This window comes from Cebus imitator, unplaced genomic scaffold (genome assembly GCF_001604975.1).
Source record: "Cebus imitator isolate Cc_AM_T3 unplaced genomic scaffold, Cebus_imitator-1.0 Scaffold59, whole genome shotgun sequence".
In the NCBI taxonomy this organism is placed as follows: Eukaryota; Metazoa; Chordata; class Mammalia; order Primates; family Cebidae; genus Cebus; species Cebus imitator.
Genome location: NW_016107374.1, coordinates 1,804,693 through 1,825,315, shown reverse-complemented (window position 1 = coordinate 1,825,315; position 20,623 = coordinate 1,804,693). Strand labels below are relative to the sequence as shown.

The window sequence follows — 20,623 nt, the reverse complement described above, 5'->3', positions numbered from 1 at the left end:
GAGTAGCTGGGATTACAGGCCTGCACCACCATGCCCTGCTAATTTTGTATTTTTAGTAGAGACGGGTTTCTCCATGTTGGTCAGGCTGGTCTCGAACTCCCGACCTCAGGTGATCTGCCTGCCTTGGCCTCCCAAAGTGCTGGGAGGATAGGCGTGAGCCACCATGGCCAGCCCCAGGTTTTTCTCTTACATGTATGCATCTCTATGCCACATGCATGGTGTCCTATTCCAATGCACTAATTATCTCTGTTCCTGCTGTCTAGTAAGCTTTTCAAATTGCATCCAATCACCATGTTTTTCATGATCAGATTTTCAAATTTTTATGTTCATCTAATCTTATTTCCCTGATTTCTGTGCTTATTTTTTATTCATTTTAGATATTACTCCTTTGTTTCAGCATCCTAAACACTTGTTTAAAAGCTGTTGCTATTTAGCACAACGGACTTCATCTGGAATAAAATCATGTTCCAAATGCTGATCTCATTGATCGACGCCCTTGGCGTGCCATCTCGTGTATGTTGGAATTCCATCGAGACTCATCTGGGCACAATTTTCCTTTGCCCTCCCTCACACTTCCCTTCCCTTTCAGCAAGTTTGCAGTTGCCTCAGTGTTGGCCACCTCCCCAGGTCCGGCGGTGGCCCAGACCAGCAGAGGAGCCTGGTCCACTTGTCTCTTGCCCAAGGAATTCTTGGGACCCACTGCCCTGTGTGAGCTGCTCACTTTCAGCGTCACCCTCGCTCCATTTTGAACCTGGAGACTGACGGCTGAGGATGCCGGTCCCTGGCGGCTGTGTTTTAGGGACACAGCAGCATTCAGCTCCATCATTATCACGTCTGTCTCTCCACTGTATCTGTGGTTGCTGTGGGTTTGAAACACAAGGGTCCATTCATGTGAGCACCCAGAGCCTTCCTGATAGACTGGGTGCTTGGATGGATTTTAAGACAGGGAGTGACTTAATTACTTCTGAATTTTGGGAAGATCATTTGTAGGGTGAACAGACAGGGCAGAACCCATCCAGGGGCAGGGAGGCCAGCCAGGGTCCACTGCAGCAGCCCTGGGCAGATATGAGACAGGAAGGAGGGCCGGGCACAGAGATGAAACGTGTGAACAGGGCTTGTCCAGAGAGGTGCAGGGCTGGGCTGCAGTCCAGGCTAGCGTGGGGCTGGGACCTAGCTCTGACTGCCCCATGCGGAGCGTGTGCTGATCTGAGGGCAGCAGGCTGCGGCCAGCATAATGGGTGGCCACGGAGAAGGCTGCAGCTCTGCCCTAAGGAAGGCTATGGGGCTTGGGACAGGAGGGAGCAGAGAGCGCCCTGGCTCAGGAGCCAGAATCCCAGGAAAGTCAGGGAAGGATGAGAACTCAAAGTATCGGGCAGCCTCTTCGAGACTGAGCGGTTCGGGTCCCAAGCAGTTGATTCTCACCCCAAATCTGACCTCCACTCGGCCTGACCAAAGGCAGAGGCGGCATCTCCAGTAGCGAGGTTTCATGGCACAGACTCTGAGGCCAGACACCTGGGTATGGCTCCCAACTCTGAGGATCAGTGCTTCTGGGCCCCAGCGTCCCCATCTGTACCACGGGCTAACAACAGTCCCTGATGCAGAGGCTGCTTCCTGTGAGGCCTGAAACTGACCAATGCCGAGCAGGAACAGGTGGCAGCCAACGCTCTCCTACGTGGTCCTATCTCATTCTGCAGTTCCCCGCATGGACCTTGCGGGTGTTCAGAGCTACTGAAATATTCCTTCCATGGTGAATGAGTCACTCTGGGACACTGCTGGACTCGACGTCCGCTTCTGCTGCAGCCCCTGTTGCCATTTAGCATGGCTCCAAGCACCTCCCGGGCTGGCCGTCCCGTACCTGCCCTGCTGAGGGCGAGTGTCACTTCCTGGGGAGCCGCGTTGATGGCCAAGTCACCAATCATGTTTCTTCACAAAAATCCACACCCTTACCGGATGACCCTGGGCTCCTGACTGGTTCATGACGTGACGTTTCTGGGGGCAGCTGCTGTTGTCGGGTTTCTGGGATCTGACAGACACTTCACTGACAGGTTCAAGGTCCAGCAGTCTGTGCAGCACCGTTCTTGTTGGTATTTATTTATGTATTTATTGGAGATGGAGACTCGCACTGTCACCAGGCTGGAGTGCAATGATGGGGTCTCGGCTCACTGCAACCTCTGCCTCCTGGGTTCAAGCAATTCGCCCACCTCAGCCTCCCAAGTAGCTGGGATTACAGGCATGTGCCACCACACCTGGCTAATTTTTTATATTTTTGTAGAGACAGGGTTTCACCATGTTGGCCAGGCTGGTCTTGAAGCCTTCCTCTGTCCTTCCAGGAGAAAACGGCTCTCTCCCTCTGCCCTGATTTCCTGCAGCCCTTCATTTAGAATTCTCTCATGACTCATGACATTTTTGAACCCATTAGAGTACGCTGTAGCCATCCTGACCTCAGGTGATCTGCCTGCCTTGGCCTCTGAAAGTGCCGGGATTATAGGTGTGAGCCACCACGGCCAGCCTCGGTCTTCTTTTAAAATAAACTTTAATAAGGATTTTTATTCCAGGATGTGCTGTAATTGCAAGTTCTATCTATTTAAGTCATCGCATATGTTTACACTAATTAGGTAATTAGATGTAATTATACTAATTGTATAAATGCACAATAATTGACTAAGATACATTAAATACTTTGAGAGAACAAAGAGAATCCACCCAGAATGCCTTCCCAAATATTAAGGATGAAGCTGAACCCCAAGAGAGGACAGAAGGGTCATCATGGGAGCCCTGGGCTGCAAGCAGGGCCAGGCCTCACCGTGTACACGCAGGTGCTCAGACGCTGCCACAGAATGGAAAGGACTTTTTTTTTTTTTTTTTGAGATGGAGTTTCACTCTTGTTACCCAGGCTGGAGTGCAGTGGCGCGATCTCGGCTTGCTGCAATCTCCGTCTCCTGGATTCAAGCAGTTCTCCTGCCTCGGCCTCCCAAGTAGCTGGGACTACAGGCACACACCACCATTTCTGGTTAATTTTATATTTGTAGTAGAGACAGGGTTTCTCTATGTCGGTCAGCCTGGTCTCGAACTCCCGAACTCTGGTGATCCATTCGCCTTGGCCTCCTAAAGTGCTGGGATTACAGGTGTGAGCCACAGAGGAGACTTGGTTCACACCGCAGCCTCACTTAGCTCTTTGGCTTCATTGGTTTTTGGACATGTTGAAGGACAATAATCAAGTCATTCTTCTGCTCAAAGATATTCCATAGCTCCCCACTGTCTAAGAATAAAGCTCCACTGTGGCAGTCTGCCTTCAGGCCCTCCAGGACGAGGTTCCGACATCTGTCTTGACCCCCTACTGCGGTCCAAAAGCCCCGCTGACTGCTCTGGGTGTGTGGAGTCCTTTCCCACACCCACGCCATTGCCCATGAAGTACCCTCTGGCTGGTGAGTCCCCCTCTGCCTCCTGTTCTCTGCTGGATCCTAGCAACTCCTCTACCCCTGCAGACCATGCCCCTTCCCTCCAAAGCCTTCCTCAGTCCTTCCAGGAGAAAACAGCTCTCTCCCTCTGCCCTCACCTCCTGCAGCCCTTCATTTAGAATTCTCTCACGACAATGACATTTTTGAACCCGTTAGAGTACTTTGTAGCCACCTCTGTCTCTACCCATGGAAGCGAGTTTCCCGAGGGCAAGGATCATGGCTGCCTGCATCCTGATGTCCCCATCCCTTGGCACAGAGCCCAGCAGGGAGCAAACTCGAAGGCATACTGAACAACTAAAGGAAAAAGTGAAGGGATGGATGACAGGTTTCCTTTGGTAATGACAGTATGTTGATGGGAAGAATCGTTGGGAGCTGCAGGGGCCCGGGGGGTCGGGGTGGGGTGCTGCTGTTGGGGACAGGGTGGTTAGAAACCACTGCTGGGGGACAACATGTCCCAACTCAGTCTTGTGAAATGAAGGGCATAGCAGGGAGGGAAAAGGAAACTGAATCTGAGCTTGGCGGGTCACACTTGTAATCTCAGAACTTTGGGAGGCTGAGGCAGGAGGATCACTTGAGGCTTGAGGCCAGGAACTGGAGATGAGCCTGAGCAACATGGAGAGACTCTGAGATATGGTTTGGCTGTGTTCCCATCCAAATCTTATCTTGAATTCCTATGTGTTGTGGGAGGGACCTGCTGGGAAGTCATTGAATTATGGGGCAGGTCTTTCCCATGCTGTTCTCGTGAGAGTGAGTAAATCTCATGAGATCTGATGGATCTAACAATGGGCGTTTCCCTGCACAAGCTCTCTCTTTGCCTGCCACCATCCATGTAAGATGTGACTGGCTCCTCCTTGCATTCTGCCATGATTGTGAGGCTTGCCCAGCCATGTGGAACTGGTGAGTTCTCCATTAAACCTCTTTCCTTTGTAAATTTCCCAGTCTTGGGTATGCCTTTATCAGCAGAGTGAAAACAGACTACTACACCCTGTCTCTACAAAACATTAAAAAATTAGCCACGAGTGGTGGTGTGCACCTGTAGTCCCAGTTACTTGGGAGGCTGAGGTGGGAGGACTGCTTCAGCCTGGGAGGTTGAGGCTGCAGTAAGCTATAAGGGTGCCATTGCACTCCAACAAGGGTCAAAGAGTGGGACTCTATCTCAAAAGAAGAAAAAAAGGAATAAAGAAAAAAAAGAAATGGAAACCATGTGGGAAGGGCTGAATGGAAAAGACCCAGAGAGGAGGGTGAGGGCTGGTGCTGGCCTAGGCTGCCAAGGACCAGGCTCCAGCACCAGGCAAGGACTTCTGGCCATTACACCCCATCCTGAATCGGTGCTGCCACCACCGATTCAGCAAAGGAAGGCCCTGAGTCAGCTGCTGTCCCCGTTAGTGCAGACGCTGTGGGTCCACTGTGTAGTTGGATGGTTCAATATGAGCTTATTTATCTGGCCTCCTTCAGAGGGTGTGTGGGGGAGGCGGAGTTACTGGCAAGTTCTCCAGGAAGTTTCAGGAGACAACTGCACCTCTCATGCCAGCCAGGGGCACAGCTACTTCTACAGTGCCCAGGGTCCTGCTCTGGTCACCTCTACATACCCAGGACTGGCCATGGCAGAAAAGAGGCACAGGCTGCTTCAGGGCTGGGAGCCCCTTCCCCTCCTAGACTCAGGATGGAGGGGCCCATAGCTGGGGACCCTGGGATGGGGTGTAATGGCCAGAAGTCCTTGCCAGGTGCTGTCCAGGGGGCTCAGCAGACATGAACTCATGGAATCCTCCCAGCAGCCCTGGGAGGAAGGATGCCCTGCCATTCCCACCTTACAGATGAGCAAACAGACGCAAATTGCCCACGGTCACACTGCTGGAAATGGGCAGTGCAGGACCCAGGAAGAACGGTTCTAGAATCTGTGCTAACCACCGCCCCACACTGCCGTTCAGCCAACTTCTCCCTGAGATAGGACAGCCAAGACCTGGGCTTGCTGGGTGAGGCCCTACCCTGGGCCCCCACTGCACAGAGCAGCTCTGCCCGTGGCTTGTCAGGACCATCCCACAGTGAAGCTATCCCCGCCATGCACAGCAGCCTCAGATGGCACCCATGGGCTGAGCAGGGCTTGGGCCCTCCGGAGAAGGCCATCCTACCTCAGGGTTCTCCTGGGTTGGGGGCCGGTCTTCCTTCTTCTTTTTGGTGGCCTGAGCTCCCTGAGATGGCTCCTCCGTGGGTGGCCGTGACTCTGCCGTGCTCTCGGGCTGTGCCTGCACTTGAGGCTGAATGATGATGACCTGGAAGATGCCGTGGAGGGGTGAAGGGGACAGTGATGGGGAGGGAGGTGAGAGGAAGAGAGGACAGGTGGAGGGGGCTGAGAGGGAAGGTGAGGGGCACAGGGAGGAAGGGAAGAGTGACGAGGCCGGGGGGGTAGCTGGTAGGGCACGTGGCAGGGGTTGAGGAGTAGAGTCTGGGCCGGGCTATCCTGGGAGGGCGGATCCCCGGGAACCGGGTGGTTTGCGCCACGGTGTGTCCAGCACCTGCCCCTCCTGACACACCTTTTCCACCATGGGGAGGGCCTGGCTTAAGAATCTGGAAGTCCTGGGTTCCTGCCCTGCCCCACCGTTTCCCAGCTGTGTGGCCTCAGGGAAGTCACTGCTTCTGAGATTCAGGTTGGTCATCAGTGAAAGTGGCCACGCCTCTCCCCAGGGAGGCTGTGCACATTCAGGCAGCAAGGACTTCTCATCCCCAGCCCAGAGGCAGGTGAACTGAGGCCACGAGAGCTCAGACTTGCTCCTTGCCATCCGGTCAGAAGGCAGAGGTCCTGGGAAGTCCCCCAGGTCAGTCAGGTCGCACTTCTCCTTCCCCTTGTCACAGGGTCTGAGACACTCAAGCCTGGCTTGGGGGCACAGGTGGGAATAATGTTCTATTTTTTTACTTCCATGAGGCCCCTCGCACGGTGGATGGGGGAGGGGACAGGGGTCTCTGAATGCCACCCTTCGGCACCCCCTCCACACCAATTAGCCAGCCTTCCTCAGGACTCAGGGGATGCTCTGGTTTGATGAAAGGGTGTGATGCTGAAAACCTGCCTGAAATGCACCTATCCAGCCAGCCTCTCCCGGGGCCAGGATCTACTCCATCTTTAGCTCTACCATTTTATTTCTTTGGACAGGAAACTGGGAAGGAACTGTTGGATTTCACGAGGAAGAGGAACTCTCTGGGATCCATCAGCCACAGTCTGGCTCAAACTAGGAATTACTTGAACTTGGGTGTTTTTCTGTTTTCCCCTAAGCACAGGTGGTGACTGCCTTATGATTTTGAGGCTTTTGGGCACAAAAAGAAAACATGTCCCATTTTTCTGCTGGCTTAAGAGAAGCTCTGTCTTCCTCTTTCTATCACATTTTTAAAACCTCATAATCTGCATAGAAAAAAAGTCTCTCTTTATATTCATGGGAAGAAAAACATTTAAGATCTCCAATAGAAAAAAAGGGCAGAGAATATTCTTAAGTCCCAAATGAGAAGACTGAATTCTTAAGAAGTATAAGAAAAACATTCAAGCTTAACAGCAACCAAGGGAATTCAACTTTTAACAATGAGGCATCTGTGTGCCTAGTAAATGAGCAAAAATGGTGTTTAAACGGCCAACATGAAACGCTGGTGCAGTTGCAGTGAAAAAGACACACTCATTCCAACATCTGCTAAGTACCTAGCCTGGATCAGGCACCTTCCTGAGATACACCTGCCATCCCGCCACGGCCCATGACAACTCCTCAGACTGTGAATTCTTTGAGAGTGGGTGGGAGGGCCTGCAAGCGCAGGACTCCCGGGAAGCAGTCGGTGCCACAGCACCAGGTCACATGAGGGTTAGCCGTCAACATCCAGGCTGGGGAGGCAGAAGGCACCCCAGCCATAAGCAAGAGAGGGGTGGCCTGGCAGACCCCAAATGAGGCAGAGAGAGAAAGAGGCCATAGACAGGAGGTGGCAGGGATGAGGCAGCCCCGAAGACCTCAAACAGCATAAATAACCACCAGGAGCTCGGAGAGAGCAGCGGGAGGACCTTAGTTTTAGTTTTAAATCTTGGCAAAGAAATTATGGGAGATTGTGCACTTGGGCAGTGGGGTAAAAACAGCCTTGGCCAGGTACTGTGGCTCACACCTGTAATCCCAGCACTTTGGGAGACCGAGGCGGGAGGATCATGAAGTCAGGAGCTTGAGACCAGCTTGACCAACATGGTGAAACTCCGTCTTTATTAAAAATACAAAAACTAGCTGGGCATGGTGGCACTCGCCTGGAATCCCAGCTACTTGGGAGGCTGAGGCAGGAGAATCACTTGAACCTGGGAGGCAGAGGTTGCAGTGAGCCGAGATCGTGCCATTGCACTCCAGCCTCGGCAACAGAGCGAGACTCTATCTCAAAAAAAAAAAAAAAAAAAAAGCCCTTGATCATCCGACTCCACCAGCAGAGACAGAATCAATATCTCTTCCAGTCACTCATTCAGCCGCATGTCGTTAATTGGTTAATCATTTGAATGAATTCATTCATTGACCACTCCTTTTCCACTGATATTAACTCCTTCAGCCACACCATCTTTGGATCACATGTTCATTCATTCGTTCCCTGATTCACTCCCTTAATCATGTGTTCACACTCCATTCATCTATTCTGTCTTCTGTTTCTGCCCCATTCATTCACTTGGCCACGTGATCATTCCGCCTCCTGGTCATTCATTCTGCCTAGGCGTGTTCATTTGGTCATCCCTGTATGATTGCCCTCGGCCTCCTGCATGTGGCTGCACGCCCTTTCTGGAGCCTGCTGTAGGCACTCACCTTGTTGTCAGCACTGATGAGGAGGGGCTGAACTTTGATGCTGTCACTGACCACAGACACGGCGGTGCTGGGGGCCATGGCGGTGGCATTGCTGGGGGAGGTGGAGATGATGGCGTAGGCCACACCGGCACTGGTCAGCGGAGAGGCGAGGGCGGAGGGCTCGGCGAGGGCCTGAGGCTGGCTGCCGGGCGCTGGCACATGGCTGACAGTATTATTGGCAGTAGGGAGGGCTGGGCTGGGGTTCTTGACGCTGACCACGGTGGCCTTCTGGAATGTTGGGGGCTGCTTGGGTGGCCGGTCCCGGCCCGGGGCAATGGGGAGGCTGTCTGGAATCAGAGTCTTTGGCCTAACCTGGGAAGAAGGGATAGGTGTGTGGTCAGACAGGTGGACACACAGGAGCGCAGCGGAGGGGCCGCCCTGGCTCAGAGACTTCCTGTATTCAAGGGGCAGGTGTAGCATTGGAAAGAGCAGAGCCCGTCACAGCCTCACAGTGGATGAGACCTTGACCCCAATGCCTCCCTCCTCCTGGGCTTGCACCAACTGGCCACAGGGCTCAGGAAGGGCTGCTCTGGACCCCAGACCCTCGCAGCGGGGAGGATGGACACGAGGGGACAGTCTGTGCAGTAGGATGCCCTGCAGATCAAGTCCCAAGCAGCAAAGCCCCCTTTGGCCTTGGAAGTCTGGAAAGTGCTGCCCCTCGGCCAGGACTGGGAGGGGCTGCGAGGGCTCCTGGGCCCTGCCCAGTTCCGCTTCTCAATCTGGGTGGGGGCTGCTGTGCTCCCATGAAAACCACAGAGCTGGGCACGAGTGACTGCTGCGGCACTCTTCAACAACAGTGAAGGTGTGCAGAGGGCAGCCACGGGCAGCCGGGTTCAGGCCAGGGCTCTGGACAGACTGTTTGGGGCCAATCCTGGCTCCTCTGGGGTCCTAGTGACACACCTGAACTGGGCCAGATCCCTCATGTGCATGGGGCGATGAGACGTACTGGGGGTTGGAAGAAAGAAAACACACAGGAAGCGCTGGGTGTACTTGACTGAGTGCTCAGCCCCGCACCCAGCAGTGTTCCTGATGATGGGTAGAATTCCCACCATCAGAGCTACCACCACTGACCCCATGCACGGAACCAGAAGCACCACGTGCCCCAGAGGAGGACACGCCAACCCTGGGAGGTCCATGCCAATATCACGTCCCTAGAGACAAGGGCACGGGTGTTGAGAGATGTTCAGGTTATGAATGTTGGTGAATGCTGGGTGTATGACAGAACATACTATTTGCCAGGAAGAACGATGGCAAGAAAAACCTAGCCCTCCGCCCCAAGTGAAAACCTACTTGGGGCATTCCAAAGTGGCAGGAAAATGTGTACATGTCACACACCGGTTAAAACAATTCTTTAAGATATCTGGGGCCGGGCACGGTGGCTCAAGCCTGTAATCCCAGCACTTTGGGAGGCCGAGGCGGGTGGATCACGAGGTCAAGAGATCGAGACCATCCTGGACAACATGGTGAAACCCCGTCTCTACTAAAAATACAAAAAATTAGCTGGGCATGGTGGCGCGTGCCTGTTATCCCAGCTACTCAGGAGGCTGAGGCAGGAGAATTGCCTGAACCCAGGAGGCAGAGGTTGCGGTGAGCCGAGATTGCGCCATTGCACTCCAGCCTGGGTAACATGAGTGAAACTCCGTCTCAAAAAAAAAAAAAAAAAAAAAAAAAAAAAAAAAAAAAGATATCTGACCCTGCCCCCGTGGCTCCCTCGTGGAGAATACCTTTTAGCTTGCTTGTTATCAGCAGTAAGCTGGCAACAGCTGCCTACTTTGTATATTTTTGTGTTGAGAAAATACAGAACACCTGTTTGTTAATAATAATCACCTGTTCAGAGAGACTAACTACATGGATGAGCATCTGCTCGAGCTTCAGCCCAGAATGCTGTCAGCCCGAGGCTCTCAGTTCTGCAGGCTGCTGGTCCCCTGGGATAGACCCACTTTGCTGTTCTCTCTGGGTGTCTGCCTCTCATTTCCTTCAGCGCCATCTGGATGGGGGTCTCCCTGGCCGAGCTGGTACTTGGTAGAGGAGGAGAAGGGCCACGACCTGCCTTCTCATCTGAGCCCCGCTGCACCTGCACTGCAGAGTGGGCATCCTGTCCTATTCTACAGATGAGTAAACTGAGGTGTGCAGTGGAGACTCACCAGGAATATGACCCTACAGTCGTTATCATTAGGGCAGTGGGGCTTGAGCCAGGACTTGTACAAGCCTGTCTGGCATCAGTGAGGGCACAGAGGCTGTGCTGCCCCGCCCATCTCCTCCCACCCTGTGTCCAGTGGTGCATGTGGAGGGAGTGGTCCAGGGTGGCTCTTACAGGGCCCTGTGGTCTTGGGGAGGTCACCAGGGCACAGCGGGCTCTTCGGTCGGGTGACATCATGTCTGTGAGCTCCCTGCCAGTGCCTGACACAGAAATGGCCCTTGAGTCTAGTGATCTCTGTGTCCCCTGCCATGCTGAATCCTCAGCAAAATGAGCCTGGCCTCCCACAGCAGGGCCCTGGCCACACCACGGGCAGGCGATGTGACCAGCCTGGGTTCCTGCCACTCTGCCCTCCACACCAGCGGTCAGGGCTCTCGGCCCCCAGTGCCAGGCTTACAGCCCAACACAAGCTCCAACGTCAAAGGCAGAAAACTTCAGAAAGAACCCTTCTCAGTCCTGCCAGCCCTCAGCTGCAGACACCCACCCGTTGGGAAACTGCTGCTCTCCGCCTCTGAAGAGGACTGGCATGGGGGCGGATGGATGCCCCAGTGGTGGTCAGCGAGGACCTCAGCTGTGGCAGTGGCCGTTCTGTGTTCTGTCGGCACCTCCCTGGTATCTGGGGTTTGCCCACGTGTTCCTGTTGCCCCTGGCCACCCACCCTATGTAAGCAGACTCTGGGCATCAGTGAGCCAGTGTGAATCAGATGCCAGACACAGAAACTAAGCTAAGCTGGGAGCTGAGGATCTGGCCTGAGCCACTCCAGAGAGAACACCTACGGGGGACCCTGGAGCTTACAGCCTGTGTCCCCCCAGCCTGTGTGCAGCCCCAGGCCAGAAAGCCCCGGGGGCCACCCTGTCCTCGCCCTCTCTCCTTTCTCTGGGTCTATGGTCACCCCGCCAGGCTGGCTCCATCACAGCCTGCCTACTCTGATCCCTGAGAGCCTCCTGGGACAGCAGCAGCCGGCAGCTGGACCCGGCATGCACCGGACACGTTCTGGCCTGAGTTGACCATCCTGGAGGCCAGCAGGCCAATGGCAGGTGCAGACGTTTGTGGGGTGGAGACAGCAGGGATAAAACATGGAGACAGAGGTCCAGGAGGCGGAAGGGGGAGAGGAGGAAGGGTGGGTGCGGGGCGGAGGAAAATAGCACTGGCCCTGATTGGCAGCCTCTCCCTGGAGCCTCCCTTGCTCTGAAGCCTCATATAGCTCCCTGCTGCCCGCAGGTCACCAACTGGGGAAGCCTGACTCTAAGGTCCCCAGGGGCCCCCGGTGGCCACTCCACCTCCATGACTCCCTCAGTGATTAGACTCGGGTCTCTCCCTGCCACCTCTGCCTCTATTTCTCACCCTGTGCCCTCCTCCTGGGGGGTTCTCCCTCTGAGGCCTAACTCCACCTCAGCCTGCAATGTCCTCTCATTCTGAGGCCTAGCTCAAGCACTGCCTCCTCCAGGAAGCCTTTCTTGATGCCCAGGTGTGCAGCAAGCTTCCTAAGGGCTCCCGCCACCCCTGTGTCTCCTTCTGGCATGGCCCAATCACCCTGGGCTCACAGCATCTGTTTTTCCTTGTCTGTCCTCCCTCTAGACCAAGCCTGTCCCACCCACAGGCCACATGCAGCCCAGGACGGCTTTGAATGTGGTCCAAATTCAAACTTTCTTAAAACATTATGAGATTATTTTTGCAATTGTTTTCCCTTTATCTCATCAGCTACTGTTACTGTTGGTGAATTTTATATGCGGCCCAAGACAATTCTTCTTCCAATGTGGCCCAAGGAAACGCAGATTGGACACCCCTGTTCTAGACTCTGATTCAGCTCAAGTGGGCACTTGGGGAAAGTTGCCACGTGGATGAGACGCCCAGGGCAGCCACCTCTCACCATCCTCTAGCTGGGGGAATCTGTCCAGCCCTGAAGCCCCAGGACAGGCAGGGGCCGTCTTGGTCTTTACCACTGGCAGCCCCTGGCCTAGTATGCTGTATTCAGCAGGTGCTCAACAAAGCTAAGCTTGTGGTACTAAGGGAATTGGTTAATAATTACCCAGCATTTGCTCTGTACCAGGCGTGGTTAAAAATGCTTTGTCCCCGGCCGGGTGCGGTGGCTCACGCCTGTAATCCCAGCACTTTGGGAGGCTGAGGTGGGCGGATCACCTGAGGTCAGGAGTTCGAGACCAGCCTGACCAAAATGATGAAACCCCATCTTAAAAAAAGAAAAGAAAAGAAAAGAAACAACAAATGCTTTGTCCCCTGACAACCCTCATGGCCACCGATGGGGGGAGCCAGCAGCTGCGCCAGTCCCTCTGCAGGTGAGAAGCCTCACCCCAGGAAGGGTGAGAGGTCAGGTGACTGGGGGAAAGGGTGGAGTTCAATCCGGGGGACCCTGGACTAGAAGCCAGGACACCTGGCCTGGAGTCTGTGCTGCCCCTGAAATGAATCCTCTCGTCCAGAGTGTCTCAAACTTCTTGACCATAACCCACAGTCAAAATATACACGTTATGTAGTCACCCAGTCTGGAAAAAAATTGTTCAAGTAATAATGCATAGGGTGCATCTTGACATTTCCATTCTATTTCAGTCTGGCCTAATTTACTCCATTTTTAAAAATTCTGGTAATGACCCAATACTTGATTTCCTAATTCCTTGCTGAAAAAACTTACCTGGTCCAAATGTTGCCATTGAAGAATGGGTGTAGGAGGTAAGAGGGGAAGGTCCGGCTGAGAGGGCACAGGTTCCGCCTGGCCCTGTGCCCACCAGAAACCTCAGTGCTGACAGGTTAGGAACAGAGACTGTGGGGACAGACAGACGGACGCCCCAGGGCCCGCACGAGGGCTGCTTACCTGAGGTAGCACTGCCGCTCCTTGCCCGGCCAACCTCTGCAAGGAGCTGACCTGAGGACCCGTGACAGGCACTGCAGTGATCGCTCCCAAAGCCTGAAAGAGAGAGGCGGGCAGCGTTGGGCCCGGACGCACACGCAGCCCAGACCGGACACGTCGCCCCAGCCTCGCCAAGCAAGGGACAGCTGCCTTGGGGACAGCAACTTCTATTCCTCCCTTTCTTAATTATGATTTTTAAAAAATCACAATAGTCATCGATATTCCTTCAAGAAAGTTTGGAAACTAGAGAAAGGAAAAGAGAGCACTGCCCAGAAACCAATTCCCCTTTGTTACACACTGGCTTCCTTTTCTAAGTGAATCTTTTACACAGCTATATATAGAATTTTTGTAACCTATTTTTCTACTTTCATTTAAGGACAAGGTGTGATGTCGCTCCAATCTTCATAAATCACTCCTTTAATGGCTACGGGGTCTTCCATTCAGCAGACATAATGGTATTTCCTCAGCCAGTCCCCTCCTCTTGGAAATTTGGGTTCTAGCCCCGTCATTTTCCAGTTAGTAAACAATGCTGCGGTGAACATCTTTGTGGATAAATCCAGTTCCACATCACAGAGTATTTCTGTAGGAGAGTCTGAAAACAGGGATTCATGGGTCAAAATGCGGGAATATTTCTTAGGCCCTTCATGCATATCTGCACTGAGTGCCTCAGGAGGGGGAATGACCAGGGTATGCCCCGACAAGCCCCTCAAATCCCAGCCACCCAAAATGGGGGTCTCTCCAACACATGATGGGATGGTAGCAGGGTGCACATTTAGGGGAGGGGGAAGGGAGACGACACCCTCCCGGGAATTCCAGGCCCACACACGTATAGGAGGTGGGTTTTGGGGTGCCTTGTCTAAAGTCTCCTTTTGTGGGAACCACTGCTACCCACAGCCCCTGATAGAGCAGTTATTATTATTTATTTTTGACATGGAGTCTTGCTGTCTCACCCAGGTTGGAATGTAGTGGCGCGATCACGGCTCATTGCAACCTCCACCTCCCGGGTTCCAGCGATTCTCCTGCCTCAGCCTCCCGAGTAGCTAAGATTACAGCACGTGCCACCATGCCTGGTTAATTTTTGTATTTTTAGTAGAGACAGGGTTTCATTATGTTGGTCAGGCTGGTCTCGAACTTCTGATCTCAGGCAATCCGCCCACCTTAGCCTCCCAACGTGTTAGGATTATAGATGTGGGCCACCATGCTCAGCCCTGATGGAGCAGTTCTACATGGCCATCTTTGCACCCCACGAGCCTGGTGCCTGATGGGGAGAGAGGGACCCCTCACTCAGATCCAGCCAAACCATCAGTGGCCAGGGACCAGTGAGTTTCTCTCTTGAACTCAGATGCAGAAATTCATAACAGAATGTCAACAAACCCATTCTAACAAAAATGAAAAGGATAAGACATAATGAACAAGTTGTATTTACCCCAGGAGTGCAACGCTGATTTGCCATTTGAAAGTCAGTCAGTGTAATTTGCTAAAATCACACATGTAAGAAGAAAAACCATATGCCAGTCTCAATAGATTTTTCAAAAAGCTGTAACAACTAATAAATGAATTTAGCAAGGTTGCAGGATAGGACAGTATATGAAAATCAGTTGTGTTTCTACACACTAGTCACCAACATTCACAAATTCAACAAATTAAATGTCATTTGCAATAGCATCAAGACATAAAAATGAGAAATAGGGATGAACCTGACATAGCTATATAAAACCAGTACACTAGAAACTTCAGAACATTGCTGAGAGAAATGTTTAAAGACTTAAGAAAGTGATAAACCCATAAACATGAATCAGAAGCCTCAATACTGTTAAGATTTCAATTCTTCCCTAATTGATCTACAGAGTCAACACAACAATACAACCTCAAATCAAAATCTCAGCTGGCTTTTTTTTTTTAATAGAGATTGACAAGATGATTTTGGAATGCATATGAAATTATAAGGGACCTAGAAGAGCCAAAACAACTATGAAACAAACAAAGGGAAAGACTTAACATTATCTGACTCCGAGACCTGTTGTAAAGCTACAGTAATCAAAACAGTGTGGCACTGGTGTTAAGATGCAAACAGATCAATGGGACAGAATAGGGTCCAAAGTGGACTTACACATATATGGCCTATTGGTTTTCAGCAAAGCCCAAAAATGTAATTAATTTAGTACAAAAAAGAGAATATTTCAAAACGATATTAGAACAAGGAGAGATCACACTAAAATCAAACTTCAGGCCATACTACACACCATGTTTTTTTAAAAAAAGAGAACAAATGGATCAGAGAGATTTAAATGTAGGAACCAAAACTATAAAATTGCTTGAACATGTCAGAGAAATCTTTGGGATGTTAGGTCAGGAAAAGAATCTTAGATACAATACCAAAAACATAATTGATATAAGAGCAACATAATAATTTAATTTCAACAAAATAAGAAACTCCCAAAGTTGGAAAGACAATGTTAGCAAAATGCAAAAAGTGGCCACTCGCTGGAAAAAACACATGCAAATCACCTATCTGATGAAAGCCTTGTATCCATAATATATGAAAGAACTCTCAAAACTCAATCATCTGAAACAAACAACTCAATTAAAAATGAACAAAATATTTGAACAGATACTCCACTAAAGAAGATATACTGGGCCTGTGTCTCATGCTTGTAATCCCAGAACTTTGGGAGGCTGAGGCAGGCTGGTCGCTGGAGGCCACAAGTTCAAGGTCAGCCTGTGTAATATAGTCTCTTAAAAAAAAAAAAATTAAAAATTAGCTGAGCATGGTGGCATGTGCCTGTAGTCCCAGCTACTTGGGAGGCTGAGGCAGGAGGGTCACTTGAGGCCAGCAGGTTGAGGCTGCAGTGAGCCATGATTGCACCACTGCACACCAACCTGTATGACAAAGTGAGATCCAAGAATGAGAAGAAAGATGAAGAAGAAAAAGGAAGAAGAGGAAGAGGAGGAGAAAGAGGAAGAGGAAGAGGGAGGGAGGGAAGGGAGGGAGAGAGGAGGGGAGAAGAAGGAAGGGGAGGAAGGAAGGAGGGAAGGAAGGAGGGAAGGAAGGAGGGAAGGAAGGAGGGAAGGAGGAGGGAAGGAGGGGGAACAACAAAAACAAAACAACTGCTGATGGCAATTAAGCAAATAAAAATACTTCATATAATTAGTTATTAGGGAAATGCAAATTAAAACCACAATAAGATACTGCTACAAGCCTATTCAGAAGGCTAAAAGTAAAAAGACGGACCAAATCAAGTGCTGGTGAGGACGGAGAGCAACTAGAACTCTCAACCACTGCTGCTGGGAACGTCACTTTGAAAGACAGTTTGGCAGTGAAAAAGTTAAACATACGTATGGCAATGAACAGAATGTATGTGTCCCCTCCCAGGTCCAAATATGTAAATCCTAACCCTCAATGTGATGGTATTTGGAGGAGACAGGGCCTCTGGGAGGTGATCCGGTCATGAGGGTGGAGTCCTCAGTTGGTGCTCTTATAAGAAGACACACGAGGGGGCTTGTGTCTTCTCTCTCAACCCCTTTCTCTCTCTGCCGTGGGCAAATACAGCAAGAAGGTGGCCAGGAACAGAGCCCTCGTCAGGAACTGAGTCTGCTGGCACCTTGATCTTGGACTTCCCAGCCTCCAGAACCCTAAGAAATTGATTTCTGTTGCTTAAGCCAGAACCAGTCCATGGTATTTTTGTTACAGCAGCTGGGGCAGACTAAGACATTTACCATATGAGGCAGCCATTCTATTCCTAAGCATTCGCCAAGAGAAGGGAAGGCACACGTTCATACAGAGACTTGCATGTGAATGTTCACAGCAGCTCTAGGCATCACAGCCCAAACTGGAAGCAACCCAAACGCTCATCAACAAGTACATGGATGAACAGGCTGTGGTGCCTTCACACGACAGAGTATTACTCAGCAATAAAAAGGAACAAACTAGTGACACACACAATATGGATGAATCACAAAATAACGCTGCCAAGAAAACCCAGACGCTGAGAAAAAAAATCCACACTGTATGATGCTAGTTCTATGAAACTCGGAAAAGTGCAAACAACATGATAGAAAACAGATCCTAGGTTTTGTGGAGATGGTGTAGGGATGAAAGGAAGGGATTACAAAAGGATACCAGGATATTTTCAGGGAGAGAGGCGTGTTCACGATCTTGACTGTGGCCAGGGGTTCACATTTGTCAAACTTATATTGTACATTCTAAATATGTGCAGCTTACTGTCCATCGGTCATACCTCCACAAAGCTGTTAAAAATCCCCTCCCCACTTCCCGTCTTATCTCACATTTCTCCACCCCGAGAATGAGTATCATCCATCCCCAAATGACACAGCAGAGGGTCTCAGGTCCCACACACAGAGCTGCTTCTCTGATTATGTTCGGACAGTTCCTGCCTCCTCTTTGCCACCTGCCCCATGGAGTCAGTCAAGACCCTGAGAGGCTTATGTCGTCTGAGCCAGCTGCCTGCCTCTCTGCATGGAACCAAATGACCCACATTTCCCTGGACATTCACTCTGGGAATGTTGAAACGAAGCTTTCTATTCAATGCGGAGGACGTGACAAACAGCCTCGGCCACTTGATGTGGCAGCTCTCAATCCACAACACTGCCTGTTGCTCTTGGCTGACATAGCCTGGCGAGCAGCACTAAGACCACCTCAAGTGCCACCCAACACCCGTCTCTCCAAATGCATGTCTCAAAGACGGGGGGTTATGGGGACTGTCCTTGTTACCTTGAACGCCACCACCAGCATCCCCCCAGCTTCCACAAAGCAAGGTGTGGAAGGCTCTGATCTCCCTGCCCTAGTCTACCAGCTAGTGCCACTTCCACAGTTGGTCATTAGTCAGGGTCCCAGGCCAGCCCAGACCATGGGGGTGGGAGGCCAGCAGGGGCGGCCATTTGATGAGCCAGGTTCCAGGTGATTTCACCTACCTGGGGGCCTCAGGCCCAAAGGAAGCAGCTCCTGTGGTGGGAGGGTCCATGCGGCATGTCCCTAAGGTGGGTTCCCAGATAAGCAGGTTCTGTGGCGGGACAGCTCATGCGCCACATCCCTGCAGTGGATTCCTGGGGAAGTGCATTCGGTGGTGGGAAGGACCATGTGGCTTGTCTCCGTAGTGGGTTCCTGGGGAAGCGGGTTCTGTGGTGAGAAGGCCCATGTGGCTTGGCCCTGCGGTGGATTCCCAGGGAAGTGGGTTCTGTGGCAGGAAGGCCCATGAGGCAGGTCCCTGCAATGAATTCCTGGGGCAGTGCATTCTGTGGCATGAAGGCCCACATGGCACGTGGGTTCTGGGGGAAGCAGGTTCTATGGTGGGAAGGCCCAGGCAGCACATCCCTGAGGTGGATTCCTGAGGGAGATTCCCCATAAATGGGTGCACGAGAGCCAGGCTGTGGGGCTCCTGGGAGGAGAAATTTCCACATGGATGGGGCTGGCCAGCAGATCTGATGGGGCCAGAGAATAGACACCTGCTTTGCCTATTCTTCCGTCCTCACTCAGATGCCTTGGATGAAGCCTCCAAGCGTGGTCCAGCAGGTGAGGAGGTGTGGGGTTACCCTCCAGGCAAGGCAGGTGTGGGCTGTCATGTTTTCCAAGCCCACATGTGTCTCTGTGAGTCCTCCAGGGTTGCTGTGTCAAGCTGCTCCTGCAGGTGGCTCTGTGTGGGCCGAGGACAGCTGTGGGTGTTTTCTGTGTTGCACTGTGGACCAGGGGTGGCTATGTGTCTGTGTCTGGGTGTTGTCATGTGGGCCAGGGGTGGCCGTGTCTGTGTCCGGGTGTTGCTGTGTGGGCCGGGGGTGGCTGTGTCTGTGTCTGGGTGTTGTCGTGTGGGCCAGTGGTTTCCGTGTATCTGTGTTCAGGTTTTGCCACGTAAGCCGAGGGTGGCCGTATCTGGGTGTAGTCACGTGGGCTGGGTGTGGCTGTGTGTCCCTGTCCGGGTGTTGCTGTGTGGGCCGGGTATGGCCGTGTCCAGGTGTTGCCGTGCGTGGCAGTGGTGGCTGTGTGCCCCTGTCCAGGTGTTGCTGTGTGGGCCGGGTGTGCCCCTGTCCAGGTGTTGCTGTGCGTGGCAGTGGTGGCTGTGTGCCCGTGTCCGGGTGTTGCTCAGCAGTGGCTGTTGCTTTCTCCGATACCCACTGGGGCATGCACGGCTGTTTCCACACGAGTTCTTCTCGGGAGCATCTTTCGCTCTATGTCCATGTTTCTGAGCCTTCGTGTCTGGTCAAGGCTCGACCCTCCCTCCTGACTTGGGATCTTGGCAACTCCTGTCCCCCCACTTTAGGAATTCACATCTGGGAGCAGGGAAAGGAGGGGAGACCCAAAGGGAAGGGATGGGCAGAGGCGGCGGAGAGGAAGAGCCCCGAGACAGGGGTGGGGAGAAGATGGCAGGGAGAGCTCTCTGCGTGATCCACCATAGTCAGTTACCAAGAACGGGACACAACCCACCCTGGGGAAATGTCCACACCACAGGAGGCTGGCAGAACAAACAGTGCCTGACCGTGTGCTTCCCCCAAAACTCCAAACCAACCTAAGGGCAGCGTGTGTGCCCCTACCTGGGACTGGGGGTGCCCTGAAGCTCTTCAGGAAGCATCAAGTATGGGGTGCCCTCAGGCACCTAGCACCCTGAGCTCAGTTGGCAGAAAGAGTGGGCTCTGCACTCACGGCCCCACAGCCCCCCGCACCGAAGGAGTGACGATCTGAGTCAAAGCCCAACGTTCCCACAATCTGGGGAAGAGCTTGCTGCAAACAGGGCTGCCAAGCCGGGCCCCCCTCTTCACCCCCCAGGGACAGCGATTCCTTCCCCAACACTGCTGCTCCCCCGCCACCAACCGTCCGTTCTCCGCCGACGCTAAGCTGGCTTTGGGCTCTCCAATCTCTATTTGCTGCCTTCACTCCAAGCCTACCCGAGTGCGTTCTTCCACTTCCCAGCAAACCTTTGATTAGCTAGCTGAAAGACATTTTATCTGGTAAGGGCTGACCTTTCTGCTCCGAGTTGGAATTTTTCGACACCCGTAGAAACAATCATCTCAGAAGCGATTTCACCAGCACCAGGTAGTTTACAGCTGCACTTCCTTCAAGATCAATGAGCCTGTGACTACGTTTACAGCTTCAAGCATTTTAATAGGGGGAAAAAAGGCCATAAAAGTCAAAGATAACTTCAAATTCTTCCTGCCTCAGCTGAGTCGGGGGCAGCTGGGGAAATCTCCGGGAAGCTGAGACACAGGGAGACAGTGGGGAGGAGACAGGTGTTGGTGCATACCCTACCAACTTCCAGGGCAG

At 52.3% G+C, this 20,623-nt stretch overlaps 1 protein-coding gene across 3 annotated transcripts in view; it reads right to left on the bottom strand.

Annotated features, from left to right (window-relative positions):
- The window catches only part of PHF21B (PHD finger protein 21B), a 113,854-nt gene that overhangs the window by 24,442 nt on the left and 68,789 nt on the right, over positions 1-20,623 (bottom strand). For all 3 annotated transcript variants that reach the window (XM_037738907.1, XM_017529496.2, XM_017529495.2), the window contains exons 3-5: positions 13,318-13,410; positions 8,258-8,608; positions 5,588-5,728 (exon numbers count right to left, since the gene is read on the bottom strand). In XM_037738907.1, the coding sequence (XP_037594835.1) occupies positions 5,588-5,728; positions 8,258-8,608; positions 13,318-13,410 (585 nt within the window). The remainder of the gene's footprint in view (positions 1-5,587; positions 5,729-8,257; positions 8,609-13,317; positions 13,411-20,623) is intronic.